General features: G+C 35.7%; 1 protein-coding gene across 2 annotated transcripts in view; it reads right to left on the bottom strand.

The window, feature by feature from the left end:
• Positions 1-1,099: 1,099 nt before the first annotated feature.
• The window catches only part of LOC131806733 (putative golgin subfamily A member 6-like protein 3), a 106,042-nt gene continuing 81,164 nt past the window's right edge, over positions 1,100-25,977 (bottom strand). For both annotated transcript variants that reach the window (XM_059131367.1, XM_059131366.1), the window contains 6 exons: positions 22,038-22,172; positions 21,717-21,907; positions 13,694-13,840; positions 13,409-13,547; positions 1,494-1,781; positions 1,100-1,421 (listed from right to left, as the gene is read on the bottom strand). In XM_059131367.1, the coding sequence (XP_058987350.1) occupies positions 1,305-1,421; positions 1,494-1,781; positions 13,409-13,547; positions 13,694-13,840; positions 21,717-21,907; positions 22,038-22,172 (1,017 nt within the window). In that variant the 3' untranslated portion in view covers positions 1,100-1,304. The remainder of the gene's footprint in view (positions 1,422-1,493; positions 1,782-13,408; positions 13,548-13,693; positions 13,841-21,716; positions 21,908-22,037; positions 22,173-25,977) is intronic.

Below are 25,977 nucleotides of genomic sequence, written 5' to 3'. Positions count from 1 at the left end.
CGAAGTGATATCGTGCAATGTTATTTGGTATAAAAGTTTAAAATGTCTCCGTCAAATTTAGCTGATTCAGAATGGGATATGCCTCCCATATATTAGCTCCCTCTGAAACCAAATTATAACTGCTGTAAATCGAAATGCTGATGTTATGATCTACTTCAACTAAATTCCCTTGTTATGGGAGCTCTACTAAATATGTATATTGGTGTAAGGTATTATCTAGTCGGCCCTGCCCGACTTTTGACTTTTCCTTACTGGTTTTTTTCTTGGTGATTTGTGAAAATCCGTCCAGCCGTTCTTGAGTCATAAGCGGTCTAACTAGCCACGCATTCTTTGACATAAGAGATTGCATATATTTTGCTTTAAATATGATATCTTGGATACCTGCAGCAATGCAACGGTATGAAGTGCTGTGATTCGGCGGAATTATAAATATTCGCTGTTTATTGTAAGTTTTGGAATTTTTTTAATAAATGTTATGGTCTTTTACCCCCTAAATATTATTTGATGACTTCCAAATTAGTAGACACATAAATTTTCACCGATTATCACCGTATTCAGTAGATGAACTGTTCATTTAAAAAAAAAAAAAATATCACAATCGAATAATAAATGCGACATATACTTTGCTTACAAAAATATATAGAGAGACGGACGGACTCTGTACTCCAGTGGGGCGTAGGATATAAAAAGCTATTTCTGCCTTTCCGCTCATGTCCTGATGTCAAAATGGTCAAATGGTTATTATTATGCAAAGAATAAGAAAAATTGTCTCTTCTTAAAAAACTTGTTAACTTTGTGTAGATTATTCTGAACTCTTTAACTCCGTTGTAGGGTAAGAAATATAAAACCCATGAGAGTTTTAAACATCATTCGGTTGAAACTATTGTCACATTGCTCCACATTACTGTGAAATTATATTTTTTTCCAAATTTTTATTTGGACATAGCTTAATTTTTCAGTCTGTTGTTTATCTAGGATTACTGGTGCAACCAACACTTAGGCTCTTAATAGCAACAAATAATAAAATATTGTGGTCCATAAAAATACAACAAATACCAACCTGTTAATGTATTTTCTCCATTATCAAAGTAAGTGAATGTGTTTTTATTTTCTATGAAATACATAATATTTATTGCAAGTGACAATAAAATATATTTCGCCATTTTCTTTTTTATTTTCCGCACAAAAACAAAATTATTTAAATTTATGAACGAAACTAAAAAAACTGTAATTTTCCACAATAAAAATCGAAAGTGTCAAAAGAAAATAGTGTTATATAATTTAATGTATACCAAACGAAACATTTAAGCCCCAACAGTATTACCCTCTCCTCCGTCTTGTCCTTCATCATCATCCCCATCAGCTTCAATGCGTTCTCCAATGATGATCTCTTCGGCTAATTGATAGAGCTCTCGAATATCCTGGAAAAAGGCGTAATATTTTCTTTATGAATTGAAAAATATATTTGCATTATTCCCCCAACCCCAACTTACCCGAGCATTTCGCAATTGCATTATTTTCTCATCTTCGTAACGTAAATGATCGTATTGATCCTTGGAAATGAGTAAACCTTCGGCCACATCTCCTTCCAGTTCGTGTTTCAACATATTGGCATATCGCTGTTTTGCCACACTGATGGTACTGCCTTCATCAAATGATTCACCACTTGAGATATCGGATGCATCATCGGACGCTATAGCTTTTGGAACCAATGATGTTTCATCAGTTGCAGCTGGTTGAACTTCCGTACCATCTGCAGTCTCTTGTGATTGTAAAATGGCCTGGAATGTAAATTGAAAGAAATATACAAATGTATGAGGTATAAAGAAACCAGTAAGGAAAGCTCAAAAGTCGGGCGGGGCCGACTATATGATACCCTACACCACTATGCATACTTAGTAGAGCTCTCGTAAAAAGGTTTATAAAGGGCATTTCAGAGCTCTATGAGATATTTGGTACAAAATCAAAATCTATATAATTCTATCGTGCATTTTACGAACTATAGCTATCTCTGAACCGGGTTTCTCCAAATTTTACGTATTAGCTTCTAGACTGAATGCGGTCATATGTACGAAAATTCAGGTGATTTGGGCTGATATTGACCATTTAGTGCACATTTAATCCGAAATCGGATGAAGATATATATGGGAGCTATATCCAAATCTGAACCGATTTCGATAAAATTTAAAACAGCTATTCCTGTGCTCCATCTAATACCTGGTACCAAATATCACGGTTGTGGAGTGCATAGTAGGAATGTGAGGGACTTAAAGATCAAATCGGATGAAAGATATATATGGGAGCTATAGCTATATCTGAACCGATTTTTTCCAAATTTGATATACTTGCTTCTAGGCTGAATTTGGTCCGATGTACTAAAATTCAGTCCATTTGGACTTATATCGGCCATTTGGTGCACAATTAACCCGAAATCGGATGAAGATATATATGGGAGCTATATCCCAATCTGAACCGATTTCGATAAAATTACAAACAGCTATTTCTGGGCTGTATCTTATATCTGGTACCAAATATCATTCTTGTGGAGTGCATATTACGAATGTGAGAGGCTTAAACACCAAATCGGATAAAACATATATATGGGAGCTATAGCTGTTTCTGAACCGATTTTCTCCAAATTTGTTGTATTTGCTTTAAGGCTAATCTCGGTCACATGTGCCAAAATTCGGGCCATTTGGGCTGATATTGGCCATTTGGTGGTCAATTAACCCGAAATCGGATGAAGATATATATGGGAGCTATATCCAAATCTGAACCGATTTCGATAAAATTTAAAACACCTATTTCTGTGCTCCATCTAATACCTAGTACCAAATATCACGGTTGTGGAGTGCATAGTAGGAATGTGAGGGACTTAAAGATCAAATCGGATGAAAGATATATATGGGAGCTATAGCTATATCTGAACCGATTTTCTCCAAATTTGATATACTTGCTTCTAGGCCGAACTCGGTTGGGTGTGCCAAAATTCAGGTTATTTGGACTAATAGTGGACATTTGGTGCACATTTAAACCGAAATCGGATGAAGATATATATGGGAGCTATATCTAAATTTGATCCGATTCTCACCAATTTCAATAGGGTTCGTCCTTGGGCCAAAAAAATATTGTTTGGAAAATTTCATCTCAATCGGATAATAAATGCGACCTGCATTTTGTTCACAAGAATACATGGACAGACGGACGGACGGACGGACAGACGGACGGACATGCATAAATCGACTCAGAAAGTGATTCTATGAAGGTTCTTAAAAGTAACTATGGGTCTATCTCGTTTCCTTCTCCATGTTACAAACAAATGCACAAAGACATAATACCCTTACCACTATGTGGTGTAGGGTATAAAAACTTAAATTGGCCAAATGTATCTTTGGCAAACCGAGGCAGACCCCAAGACAAATTTTAATTGCTAACTTTGAAACAATTCCGTGCAAATGTTTGGACTACATCAACTACCTCCTTCGCTTTATAATAGATATGTGAGAATTTTTAGAAAATGTTGAAATGTACGTGATTTACCAAAAATAGTATCAAGGAGGTATCAAGGGGAGGGCACCGATATATTCCATCTTCACAGCGATATTTTGTTAGTAGAAATAATGGGATGTGTGAAATATGAAGAGAACCAGAAGCTTATTTCGGATTTTATAATTGTTTTGGTTATTCAAAACTTTGGCCGTTTGTGGGGAGATAACTGGAGGAATGGTTCGATCTCTACCATCTTCATAACAGATTTTGAGTTGATAGAGATACTGAGATGTGCGAAGCTTGAATGGAATCGGACGTTCATTTCGCGTTTTATTAGCTTACCAGAAGGAGTGGACAGATATACAGGGTGAGATGAAACAAGTAAAAAAGCTGTAAGTTCGGCCAGGCCGAACTTTGAATACCCTCCAGCATTTGGTACGAATTAAACAACTTAAAAAAAAATGAAAAAAAGGATTTTAAAATTCTGTTAAAATCATATAGCCGTATATTAGAGTCTATATGGCGACGTGGACCTGCATAGGCAACTTTTGTCACAAGGCAACTTATAACACAATATTCAAATGCGAAACTTGAAAAAAATCGAATATATCGTCGAATATAGAGAGGTACCATGGTGGTTATAAAACGTGGATCTGCACAGAAAATTTTTTGTCATAGGCTGTTATATCGAACTTCCGGTAAATAAAAAAAATCATGAAAATACCGAAGATCGGAGGTACCGTTATATGGGGGCTATACGAAGGCGTGGTCCTGCACAGACAATTTTCTGTGATAGGCTGTAGCATCCATTACGAACTTCAAATACTAAATTTGAAATAGTTCCGATAAATAATGTCGCTAAAATCATCAAAATACTGAATATTGGGGGGTACCATTATATGGAGGCTATACGAAGACGTAGACCTACATGGCTTATTTTCTGTCTTAGGATGTAGTATCCATTACGAACTTCAAATACCAAAATTGAAGCAATTCTGGTAAATAATGTGGCTAGAATGATCAAAATACCGAATATCGGGGGGTACCGTTACATGGGGGCTATACGAAGACGTGGACCTACATTGCCCATTTTCTGTTTTGTGCTGTAGTATCTATTAAAAACTTTAAATACCAAATTTGAAACAATTCCGGTAAATCATGTAGCTAAAATCATCAAAATACCGAATATCGGGAGGTACAGTTATATGGGGGCTATCCGAAGACGTGGACCTATATGGCCCATTTTCAATACCAAAAGTCCTGCAGACATAGTACATATTTGAGTAAAATTTTATCAACCTACTTCATTTCGTTCGGAAGCTAGAGTGATTTCCACAGACGGATAGACGGACAGACGGACGGACATTGATAAATCGACATATGCTGATCAAGAATATATATACTTTGTGGGGTCTAAAATGTATATTTCGAGGTGTTACAAACGGAATGACAAACTTAATATACCCTCCATACTATGGTGGAGGGTATAAAAAATTGCAACCAACTTAAGACTGCTGTCATTTCTAAGCCTCTCGTCCGATAGCTGTTAAAATTATTCCAGTGACAGCTCATTATATTGTTTACAAGCGTACAAAAGCATTTTGGTGAGAATTTTCCAGAAAAAATGTTGTTCATAATGGAATTTAAGCGTGGTAGTGTGATTTCTTTATATTTGGCTGGAAAACCGAAAGTGGCTATCGTTAGAGCACTCCAGCATTTAAATGTGAATAAATCTTTTGTGTCTCGTACAACCGCTCGTTACCGTTATACTGGTAGCGTAGCCCCCCGACTTCAAGGAAGTGGACGTAAGAAAACAGCAACATCAGCAGAAATGGTTCGAAAAGTAATAAAGCGACTTGATTGAAATCCGCGTCGCAGTGGCCGAAAAATGGCTCGTGAGCTGAACATATCACACTATTCCATTCGGCAAATATTGAAAAATGAACTCGGGGTAAAGCCATTGAAATTCCAAAAAGTGCAAGAACTTGCACTGCAATAGAAAGAAAATAGACTCAAAAGAGCTAAGGAGTTGCTGTGCTTGGCCGAAAGTGGTGAACTGCCGAATTTGGTTTTCTCCGACGAGAAAACATTCGTTGGCCACCAGTTTGTAAAGCAACAAAATGATAGTGTTAACTTGCCAAAAGGTCAGTCGGCCAAAGAGGTCAGCCGATGGTCGCTCTCTGCTCGTAATAATCGACCGTGGCATCAGAATAAATGCCAAATATTATCGCGAAAATATTCTGGAGGGTGTATTAAAGCCTTTGGCACGCAAACATTTTGGCCGCAGACCTTAGACATTCAAACAGGACTCAGAATGTGCCACCCAAGAATGGTTACAAAATTAGGTTCCTCGCTTCATTTTCACTGTGGTCACCAAAATCTCGGGATACCAATCCGCTGGACTATTATGTCTGGAGTATTTTGGAAAGCAAGGTTGGCACTAAAAAATACAAAAGTGTCGATCACCTCGAGCAAGCGCTTCGCCGGGAATGGGCCAAAATGCCGCAGAGCCACATTCGGGCAGCGTGTGACGGTTTCATTGGCCGTTTAAAGGCCATAATTCGTGCCAAAGGTGACCAATTCGAACAAATCTTAACTTATTCTAAAATTTGCTGCTATTTCGGACATTTTTACTTTCATTCAATAAAATTAAAAAAAAAATGTTATGGCGTTTATTTTTGTTGCAGTTTTTGATCTCACCCTGTATATTATTTTATACGATCAAAACGTGTCTCATCGAAATAAAGGTTTTATACCCTATTTCTCTATGAACCAAATAATTTTTTTTTTAAATATTTTTATAAACACAATATCTGGTGTGAACGTGATATATATCGGTCAAAAAGGTCAAATTTTCAATACTTAGAGCCGACACCCGAGTCGTTAAAAAAATTGGGCGAAGATTAGAGTCACAGTCTAACAAATGGAATTTTTTGCTAGAAAATTAAAAAAAAAACCGGATGGATACCTCTTGGTACGAACTGTTGTAATTGTAATGTAAAGATAGTTCAGCTACTTCCCCCTCTGTATACCCTACACCAATGGTGGGATGTATTAATTTTGTCACTTCCACAGTGGTAACTGCTCTTACTTTTGAAAGGATCATTTTAGATGACCAATTATAATTTTTTACAACTTTTATAACATCTTCTAGCAAAACCTCCCACATAAAGGTTACACCCGGTTTGAGGTTATAATTTAATATACCATCCGATTTCAGCTATTTTGGCGTCTCCCTATATCGCATCATTTAGAATTCTACTTAGTAGTCTCCGACAAATATTTACACTACGAAATAGTCTTCATTTTTCAGTACCTTCCGAATTTGGGTATTTTGTATATCCCCATATAATGGTATCACCATATATTCGACATTGTGAACTTTTTATATCCTTCGCCATAGTATGGAGGGTATATTAAGTTTGTCATTCCGTTTGTAACACCTCGAAATACACATTTTAAACCCCACAAAGTATACATATTCTTGATCAGCATAAAATTCTCTGTCGATTTAGCGAAGTCCGTCCGTTTGTCCGTCTGTCCCTCTGTGGAAATCACTCTAACTTCCGAACGAAATGAAGTAGATCGATAAATTTTACACAAATATATATTATGTTTTCAGGTATTGAAAATGGGCCATGTAGGTCCACGTTTTGGTTTAGCCCCCATATAACGGTATATCCCGATATTCGGTATTTTGATGATTTTAGCGACAATATTCACCGGAATTCTTTCAAATTTGGTATTTGAAGTTCGTAATGTATACTACAGCCTATGACAGAAAATTGTCTGTGAAGTTCCACGTCTTCATATATCGGTACCTCCCGATATTCGGTATTTTGATGATTTTAGCAACATTATTCACTGGAATTATTTCAAATGTAGAATTTGAAGTTCGTAATGGCTGATACAGCCTATGACAGAAAATTGTTTGTGCAGGTCCACGTCTTCGTATAGCCCCCATATAACGGTACACCCCATATTCGGAATTTTGATGATTTTAGCCACATTTTTCAACGGAATTGTCTGAAATTATACACAAGGAGTTGTTTTTGTGCACTTTATCCCCTGGAAGATTCTCTTCTATATAGATCCACGATATCGTAATGGTACCCCCCGATGTTCGGTATTTTGATGATTTTAGCCACATTTTCCAACGGAATTGTCTGAAATTCTACATAAGGAGTTCTTTGTGAGTACTTTACCCCCAGGCATAGATTTGTCTATATAGGTCCACAATAGCGTATATCCTCCCAGTAATCGGTTCCTAATTCGTTCCAAACGAAGGAGGGTATTCAAAGTTCGGCCCGGCCGAACTCACTGCTTTTTTACTTGTTTTTTTTTTTTTTTTTTTTCAACAAAAAATAATAGTTTTTATATTTACTTATTTTGTTATCCCTGTGTAAAGTACATCCAAAGACATAGAAGTATAAAGATAGGACAAGACAGAGTAAAATATGGCAGCCCTGTGAAAAAGACCTCTGTTGTTATGATATCGTAACAACATAGTTACAAATGTTAAGCAATTTCAACCGCTAAGGCCATATGCAATTATTTGGGAAGGTATATGGAATAGAATTTTGAAACCAATATTTTGGATTATCCAAACTTTTATTTGTCATTCTTTCCTATAATTGTGTTTTTTATATTAACATGTCTATGCCATGAGCTGTTATTCATGGTAGTATAGCCACAAACCATTTGCTCAGAATGCATTTTGTCTAGTCTTTACCATTTTAGGTCTTTGGTACATCATCATCAAATGCTTTTGAGTACATCACGACATAATGCTTTAATAAAAAAGATAAACGAAAACTTCAACGTGTTTAATCCAGTTTATTCCGAAGCTTACAGCTTTAATAGTAAATCAATGAAAATTCCCAACTTTGAACAAACAAATGGACTACAACAATGGACAATGCTGACAACAATAACACCATATACATATAAAACAATAACAACAACGAAGAACTAAATATTTCCTATACCCAAGGCATTGTATTTCAAAAATGTCTCTTGTTCTTCTTTTTTATTTATATTTAACTTTAATTAGAAAGTAAAACTTTGTCTGTTGTCGTGTCGATTCTGTATGTTTAGCCATTGGCTAATTTTAGAACTTAAACTTTTTAAAGTAAGCAAGCAAGCAACGTAAGGTAAGGCAATGGAGTGGCCGATTCAGCAGAAATATGATGCCAAGGACCTGGTGCACGTTCGGAAGGTAGAAACGCAAAGAAAGAGAATACAAAAACAAAACTAAAACAACAAAGCTTAACAAGTAAAACTTTGCTAATTCGCCTCATATTTCTGGGTGATGACGTTGACGATGATGATGATGATGGAGATGATGATTTGTTATGGACATAAGTATGGGGAAATCCCTTTAAGTAAACGTGTTTGTCTCAACAGGTAGGAGACATTCTTTGAGCCCTACCAGCAATCCAACACCGTTGCGAAAAGTATATTACAGACAATTTTCATGCTTTAAGTTTGGAAAAAATTAAATTGAAATCCGATGTAACAAAATGCCATATTGATTAACCTAATTAATTTGCACAGCCCCAAAAATTTCAAAATGTAAAATGTACGGGTTGTGTAGTTGTTATCTTACCCTGAGTATTGTGGTTATGGTGTAAATATCATGACTGCGATACACATATCTTTGATATGTGCATAAGCGATGGATTTAAGAACATACATTTTGACGATGGGATGTTGTCAAATTTATAATTTTGAAAAAAAAAGAAAATTAAACATATTATTGCACGAATTTTACTTCTTGATTCTACCATTGATAAAACAAAACCAATTAAGCCAAGTAGATTGGCGATGCAGTAGTCTACAAGATCGGTTAAATTTTTAAGAAATTTTTTGTATGCAACTGTATTTCACCAATTTCCTCACAAATATTATCTTTTGTAATGTCAATTGTCTCTGGATTGTCGGCGTAAAATTTATCTTTGGCGGCACCTTACAAATAATAGTCCAACCGCGGCAAATCGCAGCATAGAGGTGGCCCATGGATATCAGCTCTACGGCTGATAATGCGATCTTCAAACAAGTAAAAAACCATTTGGAAGGAACTTGAATAATTTCAAAACAAAAACAAAAATCAGTCGGAAAATACGGCTTAAATGAAAACCGTTTTATGGGAGCTATACGTAGACGTGGATTATCTGTCATATGCTATAGTACCGATTTCGAACTTCAAATATCATTTTAAACAAGTATAAAAGCTGTAAGTTCGGCCTGGCCGAACTTTGAATAACCTCTACCATTTGAAACGAATTTGGCAATTTTCAAAAAAAAAAAAAAATTAAAATAATAATAATAATAATATATTATTATATAATAATAATAATAATAATAATAATAATAATAATAATAATAATAATAATAATAATAATAATAATAATAATAATAATAATAATAACAATAATAATAATAATAATAATAATAATAATAATAATAATAATAATAATAATAATAATAATAATAATAATAATAATAATAATAATAAATAAATAAAATCCGTTAAAAATTCAGTTAAAATACAAAATTTAGCCGTCATATAGGGTCTAAACGACGACGTGGACCATAGGCAACTTTTGTCACAAAATTAGGATTTTTATACACTCCGTCTAAATATAATCCAATGGTCATCCAAAATGCTAGAATTCTTCCCTGTCTCTAACTCTCTTCACAGGCGTGTCGATTGGATTTAATTGTGTGATCGGAAAAACAGTTCTGTTTTGGTTAATTTGAACCCCTAAATATTTTGCAATCATCTCCAAAATTAAATTTAGTATCTCCAAATTTAGTCTCATCTATGTGATTTGTTTGTCTAGGATATTTGACTATATTCGTTAACCAAAATAAGCATAAAAAGCCAGAAGTTAGCCTTTTGTGTATTTCGGATATCGCCTGTAAGTAATGTTTGTATTTTTTTTACGCAAAAGTAGTTGTCCATTATACCCGCTGCCCTAAAATCTAACTTCATGCTAGATTTCATGACCTCTAGTTTATAATTGTGATCTTTATACCGGCTGTAAAGTCGGGAACTTATTTAGCTGTTGGTCGATTTCACCCCTAAATATATTGCGGACATCCTTGAAAACAATAGGTCTAGCACTTCTGAGCCTAACCCTACTCTTGTGAAAATTTTCGTTAGGATAGGACGATAATTGTAATACTTATATAATATCCCCAACCTGTGTTGTAAGGTGAAAAAATATTACAAAATATACACTTCAATATTATGAGCCAAAATGAAAAAATCGCATGCGATAAAAAATATGAAAAAATAAAAAAAAATGTCACAAAATACTACAAAATCTATATTAACATCATTATTAGCATATTTTTCTGCGATTTTGTTAGATTTTATACTTTTATGTCAAGAGTGCATTCTGAATTGACAAAATTTGTCAAAATCGGTCCAGCCATTCTTGAGATATAAGCATTCTAACTAACATCCCCTTCCTTTGTATATACACATTGTATATTTCGCTATATATATACGATATATTTACTATCAGCATCTACGTAACGATCAGAACTGACCTGTTCGTCTATTTCCGATTTCGCCGGGATTTAAAATATTCGCGGTTTAATGGAAAATTTGACTATTATTTAACACAAATGTTGTGGCCTATTTCACCCACAAAATATTACCCGATGACCATCAAAATTGGAAAGCTTCTGCCCAGTCCTAAGCTCTAGCCCCATGCTAACTTCCGCTTTGATTGGTCTATAATTGTGACCTGTAGAGCAACTGCAAAATCAGGAATTTTTTCAGTTTTTGGTCCATTTCAACCCCTAAATATTATGCGATCATCTCCAAAAGAAATAGGGTTCTATACTGACCCTAGCCCCACCTCCTTTCTAAATTTCGTGAAGATCGGGCTATAATTGCGACCTGTAGAGTGATTACAAATTAACATGGACAGACGGACAGACGGACGGACGGGCATACATAGCTAGATCGACTCAACTCGGCGAGATAGGAAGATCCATATATACTTTCTTATGTGGGAAAACAATATTTCGTGGTGTTACATAATTTTTGGCCCAATAAAACTTATAATACCCCCAACACATAGTGTTGTAGGGTATAATAATGTAGCTAAAATCACCTATATAGGAAGGTACTATTATATTGGGGCTATACCAAAATGTTGACTTGCACAGACACTTTTCTGTCATACCCTGTAATGTCCATTACAAACTTCAAATACCAAATTTGAAACAATTCCGTTGAATAATGTCGCTAAAATCATCAAAGTGCCGAATATGGGAAGGTACCGTTATATGGGGGCTATACAAAGACGTGGACCCACACAGACAATTTTCTGTCATAGGCTGTAATATCCATTACGAATTTTAAATTCAAAATTTGAAACAATTCCGATAAATAATGACGCTAAAATTATCAAAAAAATTTTAAACGATTCCCTAGATACAGTGGTGGAGGGTAAAAAGACAATTCCGGTGAATAGTGTCGCTAAAATCATCAAAATACCGAATATCGGGAGGTACCGTTATATGGTGTCTATACAAAGCGGTGGACCTGCATGCGCAATTTTTACTGTAGTACCCATTAATACGAGTTTTGAAAAACTTCTGGTGGATAATACCGTATAAAGGGAGGTACCGTTATATGTGGGCAATACAAAGACATGTACCTGCATATACCATTTTCCTTCATAGCTTGTACATAGTACCTAGAGCGAACTTAAAATACGAAATTTGAAAATTTTCCGGTTAATAATGTCGCTGAAATCATCAAAATACCGAATATCGGTATAGAATAGCTCCCATATAACGATTCCTCCCGATATTCGGTATTTTGATGATTTCAGCGACATTATTAACCAACGAAGACTTGAATCTGCATTTTCCACAATTTTCCATCATAGATTGAAGTACCCCTTACGAACTATAAAAACGAATGTCGCCAAAACCTGGCGACATTATCTTTAAATGGCTGCTATACTAAAACATTGCGCTATGGCAATTCTCTTCTAGGAGAAAGACAATACCGAAATTTTCTGTAAAATTCTGCACAAGGAGTTCTTTGTGAGTACTTTTGCCCCTGAAAGAAAATTGTCCATATAGGTCCACGATATAGTATATCCCCCATATAACGGTACCTCCCGAAATTCGATATTTTGATGATTGTAGCCAAATTTTCCAATGGAAATTTCTGAAAATTCATACAAGGTGTTCCTTCTGAGTACTTTACCCCCTAGAAGAGACCAGGCCCAATCAAGCTGTTTTTTTACTTGTTGTACAATGCTTTTCAAGGTCCCGACCAATATTGTATAAAATGTAATAAAAAACTAACTTCTTTACTTTTTAGGTGGCTAATTGCCTTCAAAAGTGGTTTTAATTTAATATCTTGAAATCTAATCTAACTTATAAAGTGACCGATCTAGATCGATAAAGGCAAGCAAATTTAAATACTTTGCAAGTAAGTTATGTAACTCCACGTTTTGGTACTTCCCCTATATATTGATACCACCAAGTTGGTTATGGTTCTGATAAAGTTTTCCGATTAAGTGATTTGTGTTGTTTTCTTCGAGCAAACTTTAGATTTCGTCCAAATTTGATGCATCGTAATAATTTTCTAAAACTTTGATCGAATTTGCAAAATTGGTCTATCCATATTTACACCTCCCTCCATAATCATTGATTGCAAAATATATAACTGATGTTTCCTATTACTTTGTGCACAGCAATATTTTCAACTACATTGCGATCATTTCTTATGTTATCTTCCACAAAAGATCAAGATTTCAAATTCTTGATTCTTGATCGCACAAAACAATATGTCCGCCTATATTACATTTCTTGTGACTATGGGACTTATCGGCCCACTTCTTATCGTATATCCCCGCAAAGGTAAATATAAAAGACTTACCTGCTTTGGAGGTTGCTCATCGACTTCCGAATACGCATTTGGCAGTTTTTCACGTTGCCCCTGGTCCTCTTGCTGCTGCCGCAACAATTGTTCATCGATGTGCTTGCGTATACGTAATTCGGTTTCCTGGAAACGTTTTCTGTCAAAAACACACACACACACATAGGACAAAAATAAATTGGAAAATTATTAAAGAGACATCGAATTCTAACCAAATCAATTATATCATTCAATACGCACACACACATACATACAAACAATAAAAGAAAATGCGTTCTTCATTACCTTGCTCTCAAAATCTGTTGCATATCCTTAGGGTCTGAAGTAAACGGTGTGGGTACACGTTCGGAACGTTCCTTCATTTTTGCTCTTTCCTGTTCCAGGAAATCTTTCAAACGTTGTTCACATGGCCGCCATTCCTCATCGTGAATCCTGCGAAGAGAATACCAGACAAAAGACACCAAAAGATTAAAACAAACTGGCTATATAATGAAGTAAGTGATAGTAGTTAAAGTTGAGAGTTTCCACACACAAGAGAAGAGGAGAAGAAGATGGTAACGAGCACAATAAGAAAAGTTGTAATCCTTTTTGCATGTCTTGTAAATAAAAACGTTTCAATTTGCAACCATAAGGATGGGGAAAAAATTAATTAAACTAAATATGGTACAAGTCATTGTATAAAATATGTTTGTATGTTTTAATTAATATCGTGGGGAGGGGGGAAGCGGTAGTGTGTACGTGGAGTGTACCGTGAATTCTTTAAAAGCCAAGTGATTAACAGAATTCAGGCGAATTGTGCAATGTATGACCGGGACCGGGAAGTGCTACACGCACAAAATAGTTATTTTATTTTAAAGAAATGGAGGAGAGGCACTGCCTGAATGAGCTAAGGGAATGAAGGTTTTTGTATGCTCTATAAAGAATGGAATATAGTTAATTTGTGTCTCTCGTTGGACAAAAAATTCAAATGAAAACTTTTGTAAAGGAAAGAAATGTCATATGAAAAATTTTGTAAAGAAAATTACATTCATTTCATGTTTTCATAGAAAAACAAGTAAAAAAACATTAAGTTTGGCCGGGCCAAACCTTTAATATCATCCAGCTTAGGGTAAAAGAAACATTAGAAGAAATGTGGCAAAAACCATTAAAATGACGAATATCGGGAGGTACCGTTATATGGAGGCTACACCAAAACGTGGACCTATAATTACAATGTTTCGCCACACGAACTAAGACCCATTATGACCCACAAATACCAATTTTTAGACAAATCAGTGAAAAAATGTGGCAAAAACCATAAAAATACCGAATATCGGGAGGTACCGTTATATGGAGGCTATATCAAATCATGGACCCATGCATGCAATGTTTCACGACCGGAGCTGGAACCCATTATGACCAACAAATACCAAATTTCAGACAAATCCGTGAAAAAATGTGGCAATAATCATCAAATAACCGAATATCGGGAGGTACCGTTATATGGAGGCTATACCAAATCATGGACCCATACATTCAATGTTTCGCCACCGGAGCTGGAAACCATTATGACCCACAAATACCGATTTTTAGACAAATCCGAGAAAAATGTGGCAAAAAAACTAAAATACCGAATATCGGGAGGTACCTTTATATGGGGACTATACCAGAACGTGGACCGATATATCTCATTTTCAATACCAACCATCCTAGACACAATGCAAATTGCTCTGCTAAATTTTGGCGTCTTTGACGTAGAGTGTGGGCTGTATCGTGATTTCAACAGACAGACAGACGGACAGACAGAATTTTATGCTGATTATGAATATATATACTTTATGGGGTCTAAGACGAATATTTAAGAATGTTACAAACGGAATGACAAAGTTAATATATCCTCCTTTCCAAGGGTAGGAGGGTATAATAAGCCAAACCCCGTACTGGCTAAAAAAAAACCTTCATTAACCCAAATACAATGGAGGTTGGTACTATGGAATTTGGACATAGATTGTCCATTTTGCATAACGAGATTTCCCGAAGGTGAAATATGTTATATTTCCATGTTTAGGCACATTAGTTGACTATTGTAGATACAATCCTGAATATACATAAAATCGTGTGGGATCATTCAAGGGGGTTCATATCAAGGGGTGGGTGTTTATATTAAATATTGTAAAATTAACAAGTTAAAGAGCAGTAAGTTCGGCCGGGCCGAACTTCGAATACCATCTACCATTTGGAACGAATTTGGAAATTTTCAAAAAAAAAAAAAAAAAAATCCTTAAAAAATTCTGTTAAAATTTTAAAAACACGGAATATAGCCGTTATATTGGGGTCTATACGACATGGACCTACATAGGCATTGTTTGTCATTAGCCATTGCCATATTCAAATTCGAAACTTGAAATAAACGGTGAATAATGTAGCTAAAATCATCAAAATACCGAATATATGGAGGTACCGTTATATCGATGCTATACGAAGACCTGTACCTGCATAGACAATTTTTTGTCACAGGCTATAGCATCCATTACTAACGTCAAATACGATATCTCAAACAATTACGGTGGTCATTGTATATATACTGAAAATACCGAATATAGGGTGGTACTGATATATGGAGCCTATACAAAGACCTGGACCTGCATAGGCAATTTTTCTGTCACAGATTGTAGTTCCCATTACGAACTCTAAATACGCAATTTGAAACAATTCCGGTGAATAAAAACGCTAAAATCATCAAAATACCGAATTTTGGGAGGTACCGTTATAAGGGGCTATACGAAGACGTGGACCTGCACAGACAATTTTCTGTCATAGGCTGTAGTATCCACTTCGAACTTCAAATACTAAAGTTGAAACAATTCCGGTAAATAATGTCGTTAAAATCATCAAAATACGGAATATCGGGAGGTACCGTAATATGGGGGCTATATGAAAACGTTGACCTACATGGCCCATTTACGAACTTAACCTGCCTACTGCCTACACGTGTGCAAAATGTTAGCCTTCTATCTCAATTCGTTCGAAAGATAGCGTGATTACAGGCTTGGCTAAGTCGACTTAGAATTTTACGCTGATCAAGAATATATATACTTTGTTGGGTCTGACATGAGTATTTCGAGGAGTTACAAACGGAATGACAAAGTTAATATACCTTCCATAGTATGGTGGAGGGTATAAAAATACCGAATGCAGCCGTTATATTAGTGTCTATATGAGGACATGGACCTACATGGGCAACATTTGTCATAAGCCATTACAATATTCAAAAAAAAAAAAAAAAATCGGTGAATAATGTAGCTTAAATCATCAAAATACAGAATATCGGGAGGTACCACTATATTGGGGCTATACAAAGACGAGGACCTTCACAGACAATACTCTGTCATAGGCTGTAGCATCCGTTAGGAACTTCAAATACCAAATTTGAAACATTTCCGGTGAATAATGTCGCTTAAATCACAAAAATACGGAGAATAGGGAGGTACAATTATGTGAGGGGCTATACAAAAAGTTGGACCTACATGACCCATTTTCAATACCAGGCAGGACAACTTTCGTCTTTTCGTTCGGAACCCAGAGTGATTTCCACAGACGGACATTGCTAAATCGACATAGAATTTTATGCTGATCAAGAATATTTATACTATGTGGGGTCTAAAATGTATATTTCCAGCTTTTACAAACGAAATGACAAACTTAATATACCCTCCATATTTTGGTGGAGGGTATACAAATATATAAAATAAGAATAAAATAATAATGATCTATTTGCTATTTCCTTCACATTTTAAAAACAAAAGTGCCACCCCCAAACGAACACCTATCACACATACCTTAATCCCGCTCACATATTATGAACAACATCCGTCATAATAAATCATCCCATCATTTACTTTTTAATGGTTTGATGTAATAATATTTTATGTCTTTTGTTTTATGTAACAAAGCTTTTCTCATGTCAAATAACTTTATTATGTTGGTCTTGAATTTTTACGCGAAACACCCACCCGCACACAAAACCCTGAAACGACATAGTATAGAAAAAAATATAAAGACATTTTCATCATAGGCCGTAAAACATACAACAAATTTATAATTTTCTGCTTGTTAAGATTCACCTATAAATTGACGTTAGGTTATAATCAATGAATGGTTATAAGTCAGCTTCCACTCTGGAGTTTCTATACATTAGGGAAGTTGTCATTAGGTTTTTTTTTTAATTTATAATATTTCCAACCCAGATTTTTCGCATATTCAGTATTTATTGTGTTGGAATCAATTATAAAACTGAATTAGTTAAAAAGGTTTTCTTCAACAATGTCCGAATTTATATAGGCCAAGATTTCTTACGGCAAGTCTTTGTTTGTAGGAGAGAGAGGTAAGGGAAATGGAAAACCATCAAAGAAAGTCTTAAAGTCGGGCGGGGCCGACTTTAGGATACCTTACACCACTTTGCTAATTTAGTAGAGTTCTATGATTATAATTATAATTTAAAGTTCAAAAGACTAAATATGCCGAAGCATTTGTATCTTTTACATTCGGACTTGTATTGCCCATTTGATATATATGGGAGCTATATACAAATCTGAACCGATCCTGACCAAATTTGGCAAAGATATTTCTGAGCTGTATTTTATATATTTCCCTGAATATCGTTGTTACGGAGTGCATATTACGGCTGTGGGTAACAAATATAACAAATCGGATGAACAATATATATGGGAGCTATAGCTATATCTGAACCGATTTCAATCATATTTAGCATATTAATTTTCAGGCCTAATTTGGTTGTATGTAGGGTATAAATATATATCGGAGCCGAGCACAAAATGGAAACGTACGGCCCGAAATTCACTCCATTTTGGCTGATATTAGCATTTTTTTGGCAAAAGTTTTTCTGTGATATATAAGATATCTTGAAAAAGACATCATTGTTGTCGAATGCATATTACTCATATGAGGGACTTAAAAACAAAATCGGATGAAACATATATATGGGAACTATATCTGAACCGATTTTCACCAATTTTGGTGTACTTACTTCTAGTCGGATGTGCCAAAATTCACACTATTTGGTCTAATATTAGCCATTTGGTGCACATAAAACCTAAAATCGGATGAAGATATATATGGGAGCTATATCCAAATCTGAACTGAATTTGATAAAATTTGATCTATGAATTGCTAGGCTGTGTCTGCACATAACGAATGTAAGAGACTTTAACGCCAAAATCGGATGAAATATATATATAGGAGCAATAGCTATATCTGAACCAATTTTCACCAAATTTGAAGCACATGCTTGTAGGCTGAATTCGGTCGGATGTAGCAAAATCCACACCATTTGGACTGATATTAGCCATTTGGTGCACAAGAAACCTAAAATCGGATGAAGATATATATGGGAGGTTTATCTAAATTTGGACCGATTTTCAACAATTTCCATAGGGTTCGACCTTGAACCAAACAAATGTTACTTAGAAAATTTCAACTAAATCGAATAATAAATGCGACCCACATTTTGTTTAAAAAAATACATGGGCGGACAAACAGACGGACGGGCATCCATAAATCGACTCAAAATGTGATTCTATGCTGATCTCCAAAAGGAACTATGGGTCTATCTCGTTTCGCTCTCCATGTTACAAACAAATGCATAAGGACATAATACCCTTACCACTATGTGGTGTAGGGTATAAAAAGCAGTAAGTTCGGCCGGGCCAAAATTTTAATAATTCGAAAGGATATTGTAAATTTTCAAAAAAAAAAAAAAAAAATCGGTTGAAATATATTGCGAAGTCATAAAAATGTCGAATATAAGGAGTTACTGTTATAGTAGGTCCTACAAAGACGTGGATCTGCAAAGACAATTTTCTGTCACAAATAGTAGTACCCATTAGGAACTTCACATATGAAATTTGATGCAATTCCGATGAATAATATCGCCGAAATCATATAAAAACCCGAATGTAAGAGGTATCATTATTTGGGACCTATACGAAGACCTGGACCTACATAGGCAATTTTCTGTCACAGATGGTAGTACCCATTAGAGACTACAAAAATAAAATTTGAAACAACTCCAATGGATTATTTCGCTAAAATCATCACAATACCGAATATAGGGAGGTACCGTTATATGGAGGTTATTCGCAGACGTAGACCCTATATATTATGATGGAGGGCATAAAAAGTTGAAACAAGCATTAATTTACCCCAAACATTTGTAGAGGTGCAATGCTCTTCGAAATATCACTTATAGAAAGAACTCTTCACAAAGGATTGAAATTTTGTTTCACTAATGTATACTGTGCAACAAAGAAAAACTCAGGATGTTACGAAAGTACAGGGTGAGATGAAAAACTGCAACCAATTTCAGACTGCTGTCATTTCAAAGCCACTCGTCCGACAGCTGTTAAAATTATTCCAGCGACAGCTTTTTATATTGTTTACAAGCGTACAAAAGCGTTTTGGTGAGAATTTTTCAGAAAAAAGTTATTCGTTATGGAATTCAAGCGTGATAGTGTGATTCCTTTATATTTGGCTGGAAAAACACAAGTGGCTATTGTCAGAGCACTCCAGCATTTAAATGCGAATAAATCTTTTGTGTCTCGTACTATCGTTAGTTACTGTCATACTGGTAACAGCAACATCAGAAGAAATGGTTCGAAAAGTAAAGAAGTGACTTGATCGAAACCCGCGTCGCAGTGGCCGAAAAATGGATTCCATTTGGCCAATATTGAAAATGGAGCTCGGGGTAAAGCCATTGAAATTCCAAAAAGCGCAAGAACTTACACCACAACAGAAAGAAAATAGACTCAGAAGAGGTAAAGAGTTGCTTCGCTTAGCCGAAAGTGGTGGCCGATGGTCGCTCTCCGCTCGTATTAATCGACCGCGGCATCAGAATGAATACCGAATATTATCGCAGAAATATTCTGGAGGATGTATTAAAGCCTTGGGCACAGACCTTGAACATCTCAACAGGACTCAGCACCATTGCACTCAGCACGCGCCACCCAAAATGGTTACAAAATGAGGTTCCTCGCTTCATATCCAGCGCACAATGTCCACTAAAAGCTTCGGATACCAATCCGTTGGACTATTGCGTCTGGAGTATTTTGGAAAGCAAGGTTGGCACTAAAAAATACCAATTCAAGCAAGCGCTTCGCCGGGAATGGGCCAATGGTTTACTCCTTCTGGTACCTCCCCACAAAAGGTCAACATTTTCACAGAAAATAATGTTCCATATAGACAAAGATAAAATCATCTAATTTTGTGAAAACTTTGTATATCCCAATGCTTTTATTAGTTCTAGGTCAGGTGCGAAAATTTTCAATAATTATAACACTTATATAATGTGAAATAAGAGTTTGATTACCCTAAAATATGGAATATCCCAATATTTCTACCAATAGAAGGAATAAATATGGTACCTTCACCTTGGTCTTGTCCTGGTCTGTTTCCTCCCCCACAACGGGTAAAATTTTTGAATAACCACGAAGCTATAAAACTCGAAATGATCACCCGATACCTTTCAAACTCTTGCCGGTTCGCTCTTTCCGGAGCTTCAGGTCAAAATTTGGTTCTGAAAATTTTGAATTTTGAAGCTTGTTAAATGCAATGTGAGCATCCGATTATCTTCAAATTTCACATATCCGAATATTTTTATTAGTACGAGATCTGGTGTGAAGACGGAATAAGTTGGCTCACTCTTCCTGTTGCCTCCCCCAGAAACAATTATAATTTTGATTAAGAAAACGGTCATAAAATGCGAAGTAGGGCTAAGATTCTCTTCACACATTCCGGTATTTCTATCAATACAAAATCTGGTGCGAAGATGAGATATGTCGGTTTACTCCAATTTCACATATCCCAATATTTTTACTAACATGAAGATGATAGATATCAGAACACGCCTTCTGGTATCTCACCCAAAAAGAGTCACATTTTTCAATACTCTCATAACTCATAACAAAACTTGAACATCCGTATAAGATGAACACTTGTGTCGACTATACCTCACGGTCGACTATAGCTCACTCATATAAAATAAAAGAAGTAGTCCTATGTAGTCCAAATTGGCAACGTTGTTATATTCATATCAAGCTTAGGCTAGATACGAAATGTTGGCCCACTTCTTCGGAACACTCTCCATAATGTGTCATCATTTTGAATAATCATAAAACATGTCAAAATATACTTAAATATACGGATATTGGCTGAGGGTATACATCTGTCGAAAAACCCGACTGATACTTTATAACTTCTATAAAATAATGGCTCAGTAATCTTAACAATTTTGCAACAATCACAAAAAACTTACCTCAACAAATCGACTCCCTTGGTGGCATCCTCTTCAGTATATTGCCGCTCTAAATTATCCTGATCCTGTATACGATTGCGTAATTGATCCAAACGCTGCGCTTCATTCTCTTCGTGCTGGATACGTTCACGTTGCCATTTGGCACCTTGCAGCTTCAAACGTTCCGAATTCTTTTCTCGATTTGTTTTAAGCTAAGCAACAACAAACACAACAACAAGAAGGATAATTTGTTAAACAAAAATCTCATCATAACTTCCAATAAATCCTTTTAATACCCCTGGTAGGGGTGTTATTGCTGTTGTTGCTGGCAAATCCTCTTACCTTTGCTCTGGCCTTTGATATTTCCAAATCGGCTTTTTTGTCCACCACAAAAATGGGGTCATCTGCCAACTCATCAGGAATAACTTTGGTTTTGCCTTCAATAATTAAAATTCGTTCTCGTTCGACTTCTTTAAGCTATGAAAAAGAAAAGCGAAAAAGGGGAGTGAATTCAAAGAAAGGATGACGTGCTATCATGAAACTCTTAAATACCCAATAAGTTATGAGTCAAGGTATGTTTGACAATGTCAAAGTTGTGGGGGGGGGAGGGTGGTGGTGTGTTTGGTTGGTGGAAAGGTAACTAAGGTTTCGATTTATCGCTAATTTGTTTTGTCTGTCGATTGCAATGCCAATAAACCATTTCTCTGGGCTTATTTTCACAAATATTTTCGTTGCCAAGTCGATTGTTGTTGTCAATATTGTTGTTGTGTTATTTTCCCCTGGTGTCATGATTTCTTTTTGGGTGACAAAAGTGTCACTTTAATTTGTTTGGTTATTATGTTTCATTTTCCTTTTTTTTTTTTTTGGAGATTAGGAAAAACAATAGAATTTTCTCATTTTTTTCGATTGGAGAAAATTGCTTGATATTATGATTATCGGAGAGGTCTGTTTTATGGCTTTTTTTTTTTTTGGTTTGCAACCGCTAATCGAGAAGACATCGTAATGGCGCTCCATTGAAAATATTTTAAATTATCGTATTTCAGAGATTAATCTTTGGTTCATTTTATGAGGTGACGTTAACTCTTTGAGGACTGCCATTCATCACACAAAGCTTAATTTCAAAATCAAATGACATGAGACAGACTATCAAAAGAAACTTTGGCAGGTGCCAATCATTGGCATAGTTAATAATAAACAGAAATAACTTTGGAATTTTTTTGGTTTTTATGAATTGTTTGTATTTTATGAATATATCTCATCGATATTTAAGCGAAAACATAACAAATAACTGAGTCATGGAAATTTCCATTTAAGTTGTGGAACTGTGAAACAGTCAATCTGAGAGGTTGGGAATTTGTTTAGTTTTTGGCAGGATTTCTTCGCAGAAAAGTTTATAGTCGTAAAAGTCTCAGCCAGGCTCGAGTTGGCTGTAGCTTTTTGCAACCAGACTTTTTAAGGTGAGAGGGCTCCCTACAAATATGTTTCTTGGTTACAAATATTTTAATACTGCGCCCAGTTAAATACAAATATATTTTGTATTTAGTCCGCGTACAAGACGAGTTTGTCCTTGGGATTTCTAAATTGTCATATGAAATGACAAATGTACAGGAAACTGCATTTTTTATACCCTACACCACACAGTGGTAGGGGTATTATGTCTTTGTGCATATGTTTGTAACATTAAGAAGGAATCGAGATAGACCTATAGTTACTTTTCAGGATCTTCATAGAATCACTTTCTGAGTTGATTTATGAATGTCAGTTAGTCTGTCCATCCGTCCGTCCATCTGTCTATGCATTCTTGCGAACAAAATGCAGGTCGAATTTTTATCCCACTACGGTGACATTTTGCTAACAATATTTGTTTGTCCCCAGGACGAGAATCGGTTTAAATTTTTACTCCCATATATATCTTCAACCGATTTCAGGTTAATTGTGCATCCGACCGTAATTGTACATCCGACCGTCCGTCGGTCTAGAAGCAAGTGCAATTTAGTGAAAATCTCTTCAGATATATCTATATCTCCCATATATACAGGGTGAGATGAAAAAACTGCAACCAACTTCAGACAGCTGTCATTTCTAAGCCACTCGTCCGACAGCTGTTAAAATTATTCCAGTGACAGCTCATAATATTGTTTGCAAGCGTACAAAAGCATTTTGTTAAGAATTTCCCAGAAAAAAAAGTTATTCGATGGAATTCAAGCATGATACAGTAAAAATGCCGAATATTATGGCGAAAATATACTGGAGGGTGTATTAGAGCCTTGGGTACGCAAACACTTTGGCCGCAGACCTTGGACACTCCAACGGAACCCAGCACTATCGCAGTCATGCTATTTCCGACATTTTTGCTTTCATTCAATAAAATTGAAAAAAAAAAGTAAAAAAGCAGTAAGTTCGGCAGGGCCGAACTTTGAATACCCTCCACCATTTGGAACGAATTAGGACATATTCAAAAAATAAAAATAAAATCCATTAAAAATTCTATTAAAATCTCAGAAGGTCCCGATATATGGGGTGATAAACGATATTGTGGACCTATATAGGCAAATCTCTAGGGATAAAGTAAAAATGTGGGTAAAATTTTCAAAATACCGAATATCGGGGGGTACCGTTATATGGGAATATACGATATCATGGACCTATATAGAGAACTCCCTGTCAGGGGGTAAAGTGTTCCTAAAGTGTAGAACTTCAGATAATTCCGTTAAAAAATGTGCCTAATTTCATCAAAATGCCGAATATCGGGGGTACTGTTGTACCCCCTATTCGGACCTATATAGATAATTCTATTTCAATAAATAAAGTAATAGCAAGGAACTCGTTGTACGGATTTTCAGACCATTCCATTGGAAAATGTGGCTAAAATCATGAAAATCCCGAATATCGGGGGATACCGTTATATGGAGTTTATACCATATTTTGGGCCTATGTAGACACTTCCCTTTTAGGGAGTAAAGTTCTCACAGGGAACCCCTTGTGCAGAATTTTAGACAATTCCGTCGAAAAATGCGGCTAAAATCATCAAAATGCCGAATATTGTGGGGTACCGTTTTATGGGGGATATACAATATCGTGGATCTATATTGACAATTCTCTTTCAGGGGGTAAAATACCCACAAGGAACTCGTTGTGTAGAATTTCAGACGATTCAAATAAAAAATATGGCTAAAACAATCAAAATACCGAATATCGGGGTACCGTTATATGTGGGCTATACGATATCGTTGACCGATATAGCCCATCTTCGAACTTGACCAGTCGGACGGACGGACAGACGGACGGACAGGGCTAAATCGTCTTAGAATTTTACGCTGATCAAGAATATGTATACTTTGTTGTGTGTAAAATGATTATTTCGATGAGTTACAAACCGAATGACGAACTTAATATACCCTCCATACTATGTATGGTGGAGGGTATAAAAATTATTGTGATTTCACGTTTATTGTGCACCAAATGGTTAATATCAGACCAAATGGAGTGAATTTTGGCAATTCTGACTGAATTCATCCTGGAAACAAGTACTTGAAATTTGGTGAAATCTACATTAAAACGTTTCTACTAAATATGCCAAGTGGTGTAGGGTATTGTTAAGTCTGCCCGAATGACTTTTGGCCATTCTTTACTGGTTATACACACAACAATTTGTATCACCTCTTATTATTGGAGGAGCAGGAGTCCGTCTGTCTGTCCATGTTAATTTGTAATCACGTAGCAGGTCAGAATAGAAGCCTTTGGATATGATTGCAAAATATTTAGGAGAAGCAGAAATAGAACAAGTAGAAAAAGTAAGTCTGGCCAGGCCGACCTCTTTATACCCTCTATCATTTGGAAGAAACTAGAAAAATTTCCAAAAAAATCCGTCGGAATGGTGTACAGTATAAGACAAATCGTACGTCCGTTTTTTGCAATCACTCTAAAGCCAAAACGAATTAATATAGGAAACTAACATATTTCACAAGATATTGTATAGCTCCCACACGACGTTACACCCTGTTGTGGTATTTTTTAGCCTACACCACATAGTAGTAAGGGTATTATGTCTTTGTGCATTTGTTTGTAACTGGGAGGAAGGAAGAGAATCACTTTCTGACTCGATTTATGCATGTCAGTCCGTCCGCCCGTCCATGTATCTTTGTGAACAAAATGCCGGTCGCATTTATTATCCGATTGAGATTGTGCACCAAATGGCTAATATAAGACCAAATGACCTGAATTTTGGCATATCTGAGCGAATTCAGTCTAGAAACAAGTACATTAAATTTGGTGAAAATTG

Source organism: Musca domestica, unplaced genomic scaffold (assembly GCF_030504385.1).
Source record: "Musca domestica strain aabys unplaced genomic scaffold, Musca_domestica.polishedcontigs.V.1.1 85, whole genome shotgun sequence".
NCBI classification, from domain to species: domain Eukaryota; kingdom Metazoa; phylum Arthropoda; class Insecta; order Diptera; family Muscidae; genus Musca; species Musca domestica.
This window is presented reverse-complemented; position numbering and strand designations above follow the sequence as displayed.